Source organism: Bombus bifarius, unplaced genomic scaffold (genome assembly GCF_011952205.1).
Source record: "Bombus bifarius isolate JDL3187 unplaced genomic scaffold, Bbif_JDL3187 scf7180000007970, whole genome shotgun sequence".
Classification (NCBI taxonomy): domain Eukaryota; kingdom Metazoa; phylum Arthropoda; class Insecta; order Hymenoptera; family Apidae; genus Bombus; species Bombus bifarius.
This window is the reverse complement of record NW_022884356.1, coordinates 4,254,345-4,269,781: the sequence shown is the minus strand read 5'-3', so window position 1 is coordinate 4,269,781 and position 15,437 is coordinate 4,254,345. Positions and strand designations below refer to the sequence as shown.

The 15,437-nt window shown below is 34.5% G+C and overlaps 2 protein-coding genes across 2 annotated transcripts; both read left to right on the top strand.

Moving 5' to 3' along the window:
- Positions 1-1,347: 1,347 nt before the first annotated feature.
- On the top strand, positions 1,348-7,268 carry LOC117211133 (feline leukemia virus subgroup C receptor-related protein 2-like). The gene is made up of 7 exons (XM_033454748.1): positions 1,348-1,559; positions 2,212-2,443; positions 3,872-4,109; positions 4,340-4,551; positions 4,700-4,803; positions 5,614-5,724; positions 6,465-7,268. Exons 1-7 carry the CDS (start codon positions 1,348-1,350, stop codon positions 6,790-6,792), a joined length of 1,437 nt encoding a protein of 478 aa, XP_033310639.1. The 3' UTR covers positions 6,793-7,268.
- Positions 7,269-11,767: 4,499 nt separating this feature from the next.
- LOC117211139 (integumentary mucin C.1-like) lies at positions 11,768-15,115 on the top strand. The gene is made up of 2 exons (XM_033454762.1): positions 11,768-12,063; positions 13,614-15,115. The coding sequence occupies exons 1-2, from the start codon at positions 12,052-12,054 to the stop codon at positions 14,025-14,027; spliced, it is 426 nt and encodes a 141-aa protein (XP_033310653.1). The 5' UTR covers positions 11,768-12,051; the 3' UTR covers positions 14,028-15,115.
- Positions 15,116-15,437: the final 322 nt, after the last annotated feature.

Below are 15,437 nucleotides of genomic sequence, written 5' to 3'. Positions count from 1 at the left end.
ATCTATATAGTTAATACAAATACAACTATTTAATTTAAATTCCAAACGTCACTAAGCTTTTTCAGTTTCGAAAGAAACTACGAATAAAACTTAAACTAAAAAAGAAAGAAACAGAGAAAAAAAATTCAGCGATCTCTCTCTTACCAAAGTTATATTTACCAAATGTATATCTTACGATTGATCACAATTGATGCTTTTTTCGTTAATTATTTGAAGATTTATTTCAAAGGAATGTTTAAACGAAAGAAATATACCTACGAACGTAATATCTTTAGGAATTATTCGAAAAGGAGACGTTGAATCGATTCATAGAGACGCCCTATTCCCATTTGGCGTCGCAGCAGGAAGACTATAGTCGCTTATACTTGTAAATTGCAACATTGACTAAACCCTAAAGACTACAGAACGGCGCCAGAGGTTTTCTCCTCACAAACATCTCGCCGTTCAACACGAATACCGAGATTACTATGCATTCTATCAACTGTTTACTTTCGAAATCATGCGCCTGATAGAAGTCATAAAAGTATCTTAATTCTTTGTCGTGTACCTTGTGAAACCTGGCTGCGGTTACAGCTTCCAAAGATTTACGAAAAATCTGCTTTTTCATCGAGATTAAAGATTACAACAAACGTTATTTAACAGAGATAGGAAAGAAAAAAATTGACAACGATGGATAAGAGATCGAGATTAGATCAAGATGGAAAAACACTAACGAAAGAAAGGATCAATTAGATTCGACGGTGGCCTAAGACCTAACAAACGCGATAAAAATCACGATAACAGCGAATACGGAAGGTAGCTTGGTGGCAAATACGATTGTTTAATCGTGAGTCGAGATAAAACGTCAAGCAATGGCATTTTGTAGACGGAATTCGTCCGTGATCGCGATGAAGACGATCACGCGGGATACATGATCGTTTTGAGTTCAGAGAATTCCTTCAGTATAGAGAATTCGTTTGTCAAGTGTCGAAGAGAAGGAGAGTTGGCGCGATCAGCAACCTAACTAACTTTCTAACTAAATTCCTAACTTCGTTTGAGAAAGAAGAATCGGCCAGGGAGGATCGTCGAACGTAAACAGAGAGTGCACGTTCCTCGCTAATGGCAAGGAGAAAATCGAAGTTCCATAGGTTTCGCAACTGACGAGGATAGAAGGTATTGGTCGTGAAGCGAATTTGCAGGAGAAAAATTTACAGAAGACGAATATGGAACAATTTTAACGGATAGAGTCACCTTGTTAAAGTATTCGGAATTTTGTTGTTGAAGATTTTGTTCGGGTGTTGGGTCGTCGCATAAGCTGTTGTTTCGATTAAATTAGAAAGAAAATTGGAATATTGTCGAAGGAATAATATGAGGATGACAGAGGAAAAGGATCTGAACGAAGTATTGTGCGTGAATAATTTGGTGAAGGTAGTAAATGGCAATGAAAAGAACAACAGTAATCCACTGGAAACGAAAGTGTACAAGAGACGATGGCTGATGCTGGGTTTGTTTATTCTGTACACGGGAATGAGCAACTTTCAGTGGATTCAATATTCTATAATCAGCAACATAGTTAGCAGGTATTTGAACTTGTGTTATTCAGGAATCGAATTATGACAATTTGTACGTGACTAGTTATTTTATACCGTAAATTGTTTCATTACTGGTAATCTTTGTTTGGTAATAATGTTCGATATATCGAATAATACTTATATGAATAAATAGATTCACTTAGAAATATGTATTTACTCGTTGAAATATTGTATTAGCATTTATTGAGATATTTATTGATAAATGCTGCTAATTTTTCGAGCAACACGTACGTTCAAAAACAGTGATAATCAATTTTGTAAATGCCTCAAATCTTGTTTATTTGAAAATCTCAAAAAATGCAAACAGACCACATACGAGAAATATAAATACAAACACGGTGGAATGACTTCTTGTTTTTTGCGAATCAGAAGACAAAGATAACATTAATGCCGACAATTGCGTTGATTATTCCAAAACATGTGAAAATATCTGTGAATCATCGTTGAATTTACATTCTGAAATCATCGGTATAATAATAATTTTAAATTACTCTTCGGTTGAATTTTTAAAAAACTCATTGAATTATAAGTAATATATAATAAGAGAAAAATTGAAAATTTTTTAGAATTCAATGAACTATAATTACAAGTAATACTCGTGAGAAGGAATATTAGAGATTTGAATAAACACGTTTCTCAGGTACTATGGCGTTTCTTCACTGACTGTCGATTGGACAGCAATGACGTTCATGGGCTATTACGTGATTTTCATTTTTCCTGCTACATATATGGTGGATCGAGTCGGATTTAGATGGACTAACATTATAGGCTGCGGTGCTACCTGTCTTGGTTCGTGGATCAAAGTTTTGTCCGTCAGTCCTGACAGATTTTACGTCACCTTCATTGGACAGTCTCTAGTTGCTTCTACACAGGTTAGAAATCAATTCCTCGTTTTTTATTTGTCTCCATTAATGGTAATTTAATTCTCGATCGACATGCCAACGAATAAAAATAGGCTCATAAAAATGTGGATTAAAATACTTAATTTTAAAATATTGGCGGTGTTATTTAGTATTCTATACTTTATAGGAGATAAATCATTGTGTAAAATATAGAACGCTAAATAAAACGAGATACTTCAAAAATATTCCAATTCATTGATGCCACAATTCAGAATTTAAATGTTTGCTACTATGAAACTGAATTGAATTTTTCAATTTTTCAAGTAAATAAAAATCAATAAAGATTGATAAAAGCAATGAGAAATTTATTAATATTGAATTTGTTTGCAAAAATATGTTTTCAAGCCGTCCTCGAATTCGAAAGGTTCGAAGCTAAGAACTTTGCTCACGCGTCGCTGTAAGTAGTATGGTACGGTTCGTGTCAGACTGATCCAGTTAAAAGTTGTATAAAACAAAATAAGCGATGCAATAAATCAATCCTAATCAACGGGCATAGTACACAACTTGGAACGCGATCGATTATACTTACGGCAATTATTATTATTTCGCACACACTATAATCTGTCTATACCTGTAATTTTCGACCAAAATAATTAAAAACAAGTTTTCACATTGTCGGAAGATTATATTTACAAAATTTGACGACGTTGCGTTTGTGAAAATCGCGTGAGTTATAAACTCAGGTACGTGAAGCAAATTCTGAAAACGTGTCATAAATTTTTGCTAATGCAAGGCATTACAAGTCTAGTCGAACTTTATGTACCAGGCCTTAACCCCGAAACACTATCTCGTAGAAAGATTTATGCTCGTTCAGTGACTGCATTTCAAGCTTAATGAAACCTTTGTAATATGTAACTTCTGTTTCGGAATACGTCTACAGAAATCTTGTTCTCGTTCAAAAAAAAAAAAAAACAAAAAGGAAAAGGAAAATCCAGTTCGAGTTTCGAAATTCTATGGAAGAATACAACTTACAATTTTATCATTTTGAACAGAACAAAACTTGTTTATAAAAGTATCGTAAGAATTTTTGTCTGTGTGTCTATGCTGTAATTATGACTTTTAAAACTTTGCTGGCCCGTATTGTATTACTGAAATAACAGTTTTTCAAATGAAACTTAAATAATTATTAAAATTACTTTTAACAATTTAAAATGTTTTCTGGGAAATGATTCTTTTACAAAAATATAATAAATAAATAACAGTATTTCACAATAATCCATATAAAATATAGAATACAACGTAACAACTACATCTGACAATTGAATATTTTTCAACTACAACTTAAAAATTTGTATATTCAAATAAGAGGCAGCACGGCATATGAAATATTTAGATAAGCATTTAAATATACTTTAATAATATATAATATAATTTTATATCGCATTTTTTTCGTATCAGACGATAATTCTAACATTACCTGGACGTCTGGCAGCGCAATGGTTTGCCGCCAATGAACTTTCCACAGCTACGTCATTAAGCATTTTTGGTACCCAGATGGGGATAGCCTTAAGTTTCTTAATTACACCGATAATCGTGAAGAATCATGAAAATCTCGACGATATTGGCACGAGCTTGTCGCACCTTTTCTGGACCGTAGCTATCATCATGACGATTGCGTTCATATTAGTTATAACGTGTAAGCAATTTCTTGTCACTTTTCAATGAATATTAATAAAATTTAGTAACAATTCCTAAGTATATCGTGAATTAAAAAATTTTTTTTAAATCAGAAAAAATTGTTGAAGGTAATATACACAAAGAAAAATTGCAAAAAATCGAAAATTATGTTTAACAATTTAATTACTAAATATTACATTGTTCAGTCTGGAACATCCGATGTCTAAAAAAAAATATTACTTCATACAGTATTCGAGGACGATCCAAAATTACCGCCGAGCAAAACACGGGCTCTACAAAAGTTAAATCGAATGGAACTTGAAGAAAATATTATGCAACCCATTAAGAGATTGTTCAGAAACAAAAGTTACTTGATTCTCTGCAATTCGTACGGTTTGAGCATCGGTGTGTTGAACGTCGTAGGAACGTTACTAAATCAAATATATCTTGCACACTTCGAGGTGAGCTGATCAACAAAGAAATTGTTTCCCATAGATATTTCTAATTTTTCGATTTCAGGAAATTCGAATTCTAGGGAGAACCTGAATATGCTCACGTTACACACGTCGATTATACAGGTCTAATTATGAAACGTTGAACATTTTGCAGCACGGTGAGGAAGACGCGGGTAAAATCGGTTTGGCCATGATCATTACAGGAATGATAGGTGCTGTCACTTTTGGAGTGATTCTCGATAAGACACATAAATACAAGTAAGAAAATTTTATTCAAATTTCTTCGTCTATCTTTCGAAGATTATCACGTAAATTCTCCCTCTATCTTCGCAGCTCTATTTTCTTTTGCATGAATTTTATTCTATTGTTTCTATCTTTGACGCTTATTAGCAAACAGAAATACCGTGTCAGATGATCCATCTTTTTCATTTAACTCATCTGCTATAATTCAGTTTTTAGTAATTCAACAGTTCAAGCTCTAACACTTTCGTGATTGAGTACATTTTGATTGTTGGCGAGAATTTCGTTATCGATTATTAAGAACGAGAAATAGCAATTTTCTTTCGGAAAAAATAATATGCACAGGAGCGTGTAAGCGTGAAAAAATTAGTATGCCAGTAAGTTAAATTTCAGATAATAAACTGAAAGATCATTGAAAGACAGAACGATAAAAGCAAAGAAAATTCTTCGAGATCGTTTAATTTTTTAATCTAATGGCATTTTCTATAATTTATCTTAATTGAAACTCTATCGCCAAGATACAATATCGGATTATAAACGATTTTTTTCGAGATATAAAAAATATTCTGCGTATCATATAGAAGAATATAAGTGTGCCTGAATGCGTGTGTATATGTGTATCCAACAGAATTCGCTATTTCTAAATCCAACATAGTACTCTAAATGTATTCATTTTGTGAAAAATGGATCAACCTGGACAGTGTTAAATCAAATTCCTGATATATCGTACGTTTCTGTCGGTGTTCATATTTTTTAACATGTACCTCGCCAACGCGTGTCTCTCTTTTTTTAATATTTTATAACAAAACTGGACATATGTACTTTCAGGGAAACAACCGTAATCGTGTATTTTCTCGCACTGTGTGGACAGCTATTCTTTTCTACGTTCATGTGGCTCGAAATGAAATGGATGGTATACCTATCGGCTATTTTTCTCGGGTACTGTATACACGTGCACACACCACGTTTTATTAACATCAGATCATTTCAATTAACAACTTCATGTTCAAATACCTATAGAAAACTACGTCGTTAATCGCGTCGTTAATTACCTTGTTAATTACTTTACGCAAAAATACAAAGTTCCTTCGATCTTTCTGTTATCTCGTAATCGATGAAATGAAGCATAGTTCAACCTCGTTCGATTTATTTAACTACAGGAGGATATTACCGGTTTCTTGCTTATCGTATTGAAGCTTCTCAACTTGCAAAATAAATAAATTCGAATTAAAATATGCTAGGATGTTATAAAATGTCGTCCCTCTGATTATCAAAAAATTATCTCACGTCTGTCAGAAATGAAAAATTTTGTTATACTTTGCCGCAGCTCTTGAATCGTCGTTACCGCGTCAAAATTCGTAGCACCGACCATCGTTCAAATTTTCTTTCACCTTTCTCTATTTCTTTTTTTTTTTTTTATTATTAAAAATCGACTATAACGACAGAATTGAGTAAAAATCAGAATACGTCAGTCATCTGTCTGATCATCATCGAAATATACGACAGGAATATCAAATTCTTTTTCACACTTTCTTTACTTGAACTATGGCTTTTACGGCATTACCATAAATTGTGACAGTGATCGTCATCGAAATTTTCTTCCACGATTCACCGTGCAACTCATTCACTCGAAATTGATTCTAGTGCAACTCTAAAGTGCAATTACCTACTTTCTGTAGGTACTTCCTAGTCGGTTACGTAGCCTTAGGATACGAAATGTGCGCGGAATACACGTACCCAGAGTCCGAGGAGATAACGGCGGGAATTTTGAACGTGGCTAATAACGTTTACGGAATTGTTCTCATTCTGATAATGGGCCGATTGCTGGAAGTATACGGGGATATTCCGGTGCACGTGGGACTTTGTACGGCGCTGCTCGTCGGTTTCATCATGACCGTGTTGACGAAGGACGTGCAAAGGCGTCAGGATGCCAGAAAGGGCGTGCATTACGTAGGAGTTAAACAAAGTGAGAAAAACAACGAGTGCAATGGACGCGAGAAACAATAATTGGATCGTAATGATTTCTAATATCGACGTAAATTCACATTTAATCCTTTCCTGGATTATTCTCGTGTAATATGTATAGTTCTGTTTTCCTACGTTTCTATATACAGACAACACCGAGACGTAGACGTGTCAAGAGATGCTCGAGTGAGATATGTTTTGTGAATTAATGCGTGATTGTACGGAAATTTGAAGAGGAGATAAGATAATAAACTATAATTAGCAATTATAAGTGACTGTATCGAAAGAAAGCAGCAGTGAGTAAGAAGATAAAAATTCAAATAAATAATAATAAACACGAACGAATGTACTGCAGTAGTAGATGTTCTTAATCTAATTTAATTCGTGTATCGAAATAAACTTCCGATTATAAACAAAATTTAGGGTGTATAGAATATTAATTTAAAATAATTTGTACTATAAAGTAATTTATTATTGATCCTGATAATAAAAAACAACGGAGCGGTCTGATAACACAAATATTTGTTCGATTTATATTCTGAATTCAATTTTAATTCCATACTCCATATTCATCGGAGGAAATACAAACACGATAAACCTACGATTAAAAAAAATACTACGAGAATCCGTTCTAATTGATCCGTGAATCGTCGCAAAAAGACGCTCGGTGCTAGAAATGAAATTGTTTAATCTTCTGCAGACAGCGTTTGCAGTGAACTGAAATTTAATAAACGTCTGCTGGTCTGCCGAAGAACGCTAAACATTTTTCAATTTAAATTTACATCGCCGCGGATTTACATTGCCGCGCGAATGTCTTTAAGATTAGGATGCTTCCTTGTTTTGGCAAACTTTAATTGTATGATAGAAATTGTTTAAATCGTACAACTTTATTCCTGTTTATCCTATTACGTGCATTTAAAAACATATGTTCAATATCGAGCGAGTTCATTAAAGCAGACTTTTTAGAATAAAAATAAAAATACAAAAGAATGAATCCAGGTCGTTCGATATTAATATGTACTATTGAAAAACTTCTAGAATAAACTGAACGAAAAAATAGAAAAAGTATCGAATAATCTCAGCTATATCCACTTCCTATTTAGAATTTTCATTGAATGTATTAATTAGATTTGCGTGTATTACTGTTTATCGTTTATTTATCAACTCAACTGTTCGAACCAAAGGATAACCGCGAACGTTGCTAAAAATCACAGAATAAAATATTGTCTTGCAATCATTCTTCTATGAAAATAATAAACTAAAATACATAGAATAAGCCATTCTCACAGGGGAAACATATATCATACGCTGATAAAGTCTGCATCGTTCACAAAACACTTTCCGGAGTAAATAACAAGTAATATAATAAATAACAAACAACCAACGGATTAGAAAAATGGGAATTTAAAGAAGAAATTTCTCGATACGAAGGAAGAAAACGAATGGATTGGCGAAGAGACAGGTACGAAGAGGCTGGACTTTTATCGACAAGGAATATTCATTCTTGTTTTCAGGTAAAAGGCACCAGGGACCAGGCCTGAGTGTGTAGTGTGCACTGCGTCTGACAAGTGACATGACGCGTGCACCACTTGTTACTCGACCAGAATACTTGATATACTCGATCAGAGAACAAAAGTACCCAATGCGGAGTATTATATTTTGCGCTTTCGATCAAACTGGCACTTCTATCTGTCGGGCGCAGAACGTTACGTAGATTTCATCTTGTCGCTCGGGCTAGACATTATTCATTCTTCGTTTATTTTTACTATGGCCGCGCGAAGAATTATCGAGATCCAGCGAGAAAAGAAGGACATCTTCTATCGCGAATCAATATTATCGTTCCGAAAATATTTTTACGACCGATACCATGCAATTTACCTTCGAGTAAATGTATAAGATTTTTCACGAATATTTACTTACTTATTATTGAATAAATAAATATTTAACTTGCAAGTACAGTATATTCCTTCTTTTTCAATTTATTTATTTGGAGTTGCATCCACCTCTGAGGATCGTTAGCGACTACAGTTGTACGCAATTGCGTTTCATAGGCTTCTATGAAGATCGACGAAATTTCGTACTAATATTACGGCGATCGATATCTTTGAAATATTCAAAACAGTAACAAAAACGTATATTTAATCCGAAAACCAAATGAAAAGACAATTTAATAACGCAAAACTGATTAACAGCGTATTGAACTATCCTCCGATAGAAAATGGGAAACACTTAAATTTCACTTGAAGAATTTATCGAGATATATTTGGTACGTGACTATGGTTTATTTATTTAAACGACGAACAACGATTTCGAAATTAGTTTCTATAAACGGATCGTCATTCTGTATAAATTCTAATTACGATGGTGAAACAACATTCTGTTGGAATCGAGTTTCGGTGTTCGTTAAAATGACGAAAGGTGAATATTGCAAAATTCCATACAGGGAAACTGAGATCATCGTTGCAACATTCAAACAGGAAACATTCCCATTTAATTCGACGCAGATAAAATATCGTCGTTAGTATAATGAAGTAGAACCTGCATACACTTTTTCTGCGAATCTATTCGAAAAGACTAACCTAACGTAACGAACATTGTGATAAATAATACAAGTTGTACCTTAAATATCTTTTTATTGCTCCACATTAACGTAACATATGGTTCCCTTTTAATTAAACTGCTGATGAAAGTAATTAATTATAGCACTGAATTTCACGACTTTTCGATATACCGCCCATGAATTAACATTAATAAATCTAGGGAAATTCGCGAACAGATTCATATAAATACTATAAAAGCAAACGCATGGAAATTAATAAAACTTCCATTTTTACAGAACTGACGGAACAAAATAAAAATAGTTTCACAATTGGAATGAAAGCTTATAGGATACTTATAGGATACTTTGCCTTGCATATTTTGTATGTTACGTTCATTCTCTACGTTTTCATACATTGAAATTTCCCGTAAACGAATAAAAGTGCGCAATCCAGTTAACTTTAAGGTGCAGGTTAAATTTAAAATGTTGGTTCGGTTTAATGTGCCAAGATCCACGGTACTGGAACTGACACTATCATATTAAATAATTATCAAAGGTAACCTGTTAACGGGTTAAAAAATTGTTAATCGTTCGTTATAAAAGTTTGATCCTCGATGTTGATTTTTTTATGTCTCGACAATTAGACACAATTTTCCGAAATGATCGGATATTATAGGAAGAGGTCGTAAAGTCTTTCGCTCTCTTCTAAGCAGACGGCAGCCGATGTCAAACACATCCGCTGAAAAAGATATTGATCTATTGACAGCACAAACGCGTTCAAATAGGAGAGTCGGGCCTCCGCCGTATCCGTCGAGATTGCGATTATCACAAAGGGACTTATGGATTATCGATAACGGGCGAGAATGAAAAGCGGAAACGACAGGTCACCACAAATGGACTCGAGTGGACGCGATTGGAAGGTAGATCGATAGATTCCATTTAATTCATTTGAGCACGGCGCTTCGTCAACGAAGATAAATGGAAAATTTCGTATAAATATTCTATCCTAGTCTACGAAGCAGCTCGTGAATATTGGCTCGTTCATTTGCTTCCACGTAACATGGCTAATAACCACCATCGTATATCTAGATCTCTTCGAGGTGTACGATAAAAATTTATTTTCTACTAGAACGTGATTTTTACTTTTCATTTGTTGATGTTTAATTCTTCCACTGGCGAGCAGTTTATCGAAATGTACTTGGTCGCGAAATGAAAGGAAGATGAGAAACTCGACAAAAAATCTTATCGAAAATTGCCCGATCGACCTAACAAAAATATTCCAAAATCCTTTGGTAAAACGCACGAAAAATACGAAACATACGAGAAATATAAAGCCAGAGAGAGTAGAAAATAAATCCGTCAGTTCTGCAAGCGACTCGCTAGCCTCGAGACTAGTTAACTGGAAAGAATTAGCGGAACGCTAGCGAAAACCCTGCTGTCTGGCTACTATAGAAAAGTCGAACTTATTCTCTGGATGTTGCACACAGGATTCTTCGCAGGCATCGGGCAGCCGGCAGGTTCTAAGCGATCCGCAGCCGGAATCCAGATCGGAATCGGGTGAGCTTCACTGTCAATCCGATAATTAACTTGCATGCCACGTTTTTCGAGCGGCGAGTCCGATCGAATTCGTACGCGTAAGAGCACCGGGACGACGTCCGACCTGATCTTGCGAATTCATAATGGATCCCGCATTCCGAGCACGTGTACCGCTCACGTAAGCCGTGACAAAATTATGTACTACAACGGCTGCTTTCGCCGGTGCGTTTTAAATCGATCCCGGCTGGACCAAGGAGGAAATTACCTATCGCTGAGATACTCACGCTTCGTACCGAAACTTCGTACAGAATAGCGATAACCGTTTTACAAATAACAGTGTGTTCTGTGAATATAATAGTTCTATGATGGGAGAGGAACGTTGGTTTCCAAAGATTTACACAGTGTCCCGTGAGAATATTTGAACGCTTTCCACAGAATGTTTTTGAGTATGACTAAAAGAAGTATTTGCATACTATTATTTATCATGACGCTTGCATACTAATTAGTTAGGTTCAAGTATATTAAATTTCATATCATTTAGTAGTACTTTCATATTACTTCATTATATTGTAATAGATTTGAAACTCCGCTCTATAAGTATGCTTACAACGTTATCATTAAAACTATGCATACGAGGATTAACTTTAATCTATTTGATTTACTTTGCATTTTTTTCTTTTTTTTTTTTTTTTATTAACTCTGCATTTTGCGTTTAAACGCGTAGAGATAGTAAAATACCTTCTTTTTTTCTTTTAGTTTGTGTACAGAGTAAAAATAAAATGAAACGGAATATAAAGGAATAAGATAAAAATTAGGGGAGATTTAAGTAGAATTAAAGAGATTCTAATCTATTTTCCAAGAATATTCCAGAATCATAACTTTCTAATAACATGTTAATATCGTCATTGTTTAAAACACATATCTGTCACCCATCGTCGACTAAGTAAATTCGTTGAAATCTACAAGAAATTGGCAAAAAGCATCGCAAGAAAGTCATGTAGCCATCGTGATACTTCTTACGAATGAATGACCATTCATGACACGTAATATAGGTCTGGCGTATAGTTACGAAACGGTGAGCAATAACCAATGAAATCGTTTCGTATTCACGGTGCTTGGACGCCATCTCATAAACGTGTGGTCGCATATAAAGACGGATGAAAGACACGGGCAAAAGCCAGTCAAAATTTTCCAAGTGGAGTTAACAGTGTTTTTGGCCAGCAATAATGTGGAGAACGGTAACGAGACAATGGATTTATTATGCACGCGAGGAACGATTAACCATTAATCGTACTTTGATCTCATTGAACGTTCGAGCCGATCGCGTATTTACACTTCGCGTCATTAATCCTTTACAACAACGCGGTGACTTGACATTTGCATATCGATTAACCATATACGTATTTTTGACGTTCTTTTTTATAATTTATAGCTTTGTCATTGTGCCATCTATTCGTCGACAGTGATTAATAATTTCGGAATTATTACTTTTATTGGGATGGAAAAGCGTAGGAAATCGTAATCTGTTGTCATGTGAATACAGAAACAATCAAGTTGTAAAGGAAATTAATTGAACGAAGCGATTTTTATGAGGTGGTAAAGTAACACTTTTGTAATATTTTTTATAATTCAGCTAAATATTTCTCTTTTCTTTTGAAAGAATAAAATCAATATAACAGTGGGTTTAATTCGATCCAAAGAAATGGAAGAGTACGATCGTTTAGGTTTTCCCTGACGAATTTTCTAATTCGATTATATTGATCGACATCGAGTATAAATAATATAAAAAAATAAATAAATTTTATACTTTCGATAGAACGTACGTAATTCTGATAAGAAGAGAGTAATCTTCTGAATATTTTTATAATTCTCAGAACACACCGGTTTTTACGCTGTAACATTAAATCTCTGCCTTAACAGCAATACAAAAGTTTTTACGGACAAGATGATCTTTATTTATGAGCAAACTGAAATATGCTGTTTTATATACGCATACATAAATCAATAGTACTCTTCGATTCGAAAACTGAATGTATGAATACATAAATTTATAAAACCTATAAATTGAAATATAAAATATGAACTCGGTGGAACTCGATAAAAACGTCTTATTAAGATCATTGAGAAAAGAGGACCTAATTAATTTACATTACACTGTTCGTTAAAAAAATAATAGTTTAAAACTTTAACGAGTCGTAACGATTATTGAGAGGAATGGAAAGTGCAAAGTAAAACTAAAATTAATTTTTTCAATAAGCAACGAATATCTATTATACTAATATAAAAAAATATCACAATAAATCACACACTTCCATTCTCGCTTTTATAGTTACGAACAAACTAATCGAAACCGTTGAATCGAATAATAAATTCGTGTCACATTTTATATTCGCTAAACAAATCCAGATACATATACCTTAACATTTCACAAAAAAAAAGCTCTAACATTCTGCAAAATGTTATGAAAATACATACATCAGCGAAAGAAGGACAAACTTATTGCTCGATGCAATATTTTCGTAAACATTAAAACACCCGCGCAGGCCAGGAAAAACTATCTACCGACTCTGCAACCTTTTATTTCTCCTAATCATGGAACACTGGAGGCACCCCAATCAATTTAGACAATCACGATCGAACGAAACCATCGTTCCAAACTCGTTTGGTGATAACAATGGCCGTCTGCCAGTAACGTTTCCTTCGTTCCGTATTTCAGAACGCGGCCACCGAAAGGACAGCAGGAAAAGCACGCGACAGCTAAGCCATTAATTGCTTTTCCATTTTCCAGCTGACCCTCGTGCTTCTCTGTATCGGACTAGCAACGTCAGATTTATCGCCATATAAACCAAGGGGATGGCGTCCTAATGGTCAACGCTTTAATCCCACCAACAATCGATTGCATGCGTATTACGGGCCCCCTGGATTACCAGCCTATGAACCTCCGTACTCGACAAGCCACCCCCCAATTTTCACCACCACCACCACCACCACTACCACCACCGTACCGCCGACAACAACCACGACGACGATGAAAACCACAACGACCCCGCGAACCAGAGAGCCAACGACGCCCTCTACCATTCCGGAGGAAGATTTCGATACGAATCCAGCTCTGGCCATCGCTAATTCCTTCGCCTTTAATCGACCTGTTTACATCTACAATACATTCCCCTTCTTACCTGGGCACGTATTGGTCAAATGAATGATTACGTAGCATCGTTTGTAACTTATCAGTAGATTGTTCTACGATAACGAGAATGACGAATGTACGAGTTGTTGATTCGCTGTATAGTACAATAGAGTAACACTGTTGAGAAGCGTACATTTGTCCGGCAATAGATTTGAAATGGAAAATTATTGTTAATAATTAGTTACTCGATCATTCAACAATGAAAGTATTCGTTTTCCACCATTTAAAGAGGCAACGAACAATTTTTCGGAACTCTGACGTTGTTATTAAAAATAGCGTGACTTTGTAGTTTTTTATTGGACGATTATGACGCTACTGTCCTAATAAGTGGCTCACTTTTAAAGTCGATTTCTGCGGATATCTCAATTTGCAATTTGACTCCTCTGACGAACCGATCGCAAGATCACAACAAGAACACATTCGAGGAATTATTATCTTATATGTACACATTAATATTCCGCTTGCTTTTTTCATATCAAATGATTAGATAGTTGTGAAACATCGTAGGTAATAATAAAATTAAAACAAGGTGTAGATCGTAGACTATGGGAAGTGTTGTTCCTAATGGTTAGAGATAAGAATATTGTTTTGGGCGATCGTAGTAGTAAACGTAGGTTGGTGCATATAAACTATTATTCCTTTTTTATACTGGATTTTAAGTTAAATGGGATGTAAGCTTTTTTTATTCGGTAAAGTAAACCGTGTTTTTAATTAAAGTGATTTATTATATTTTGTTTTAATCAACCGACAATTACATCGTTTCCTTATCCTTCTTCATAGACTCTGTTCATTTAGGAACAGTTTGCGTAAGATAATAAAAAAAAAAATACCAAAATGTTAACTACACAAGGTACGGATGACTGGAATATTAAATTTTGATTTTCATAATTCTTCTGACCATAATGTCTATCGCAATGCAACAAGATTAATTTCTACTTATTTACTATGCGAGTTGTTCAGTCTGACGCAAACGTCTACTAGAGAGAATTAATCAGAATATAGTTCTACTTTCGCTAATCAATTCTATATACACATCCTTGAATGATTGTAAAACTAAGCACGTATTAAAAATCCTTGAATAATCTCTAATAAAAAAAAAACGAAATGTAAGGTGAAACAAGGACAAAAGAAAGCTATAAAAAATGAATATCTCTTTCCTGAAGCTACTACGCTCATAATCAAACAATTTTTGTTCTAATGGAACTTCCAGACTATCACTAACGTGTATTATTCAAACTAAGCTATTATGCTTCGCGTTTTTATGCTTTCTCTGGCGAAGATAGAAAAGAAAACAGAGTGAAGTAAAAAGGAATAAAAAGAATTGTAGAATATCAAAGGGAATAAATAGTAAAGAGAAGAACGACAAAGATTAACATGAATAAATTATGAAGATCTTTGATCCCTACTTAGTAAATGCATGAT

What these genes read in the sequence shown, in the direction of transcription:
- LOC117211133 (XM_033454748.1), top strand. Translation starts at nt 1,348, where the DNA reads ATGAGGATGACAGAGGAAAAGGATCTGAACGAAGTATTGTGCGTGAAT. An exon ending in CTCTAGTTGCTTCTACACAG is followed by an intron (nt 2,444 to 3,871) that starts GTTAGAAATCAA and finishes TTTTCGTATCAG; the next exon opens with ACGATAATTCTAACATTACC. An exon ending in TATATCTTGCACACTTCGAG is followed by an intron (nt 4,552 to 4,699) that starts GTGAGCTGATCA and finishes AACATTTTGCAG; the next exon opens with CACGGTGAGGAAGACGCGGG.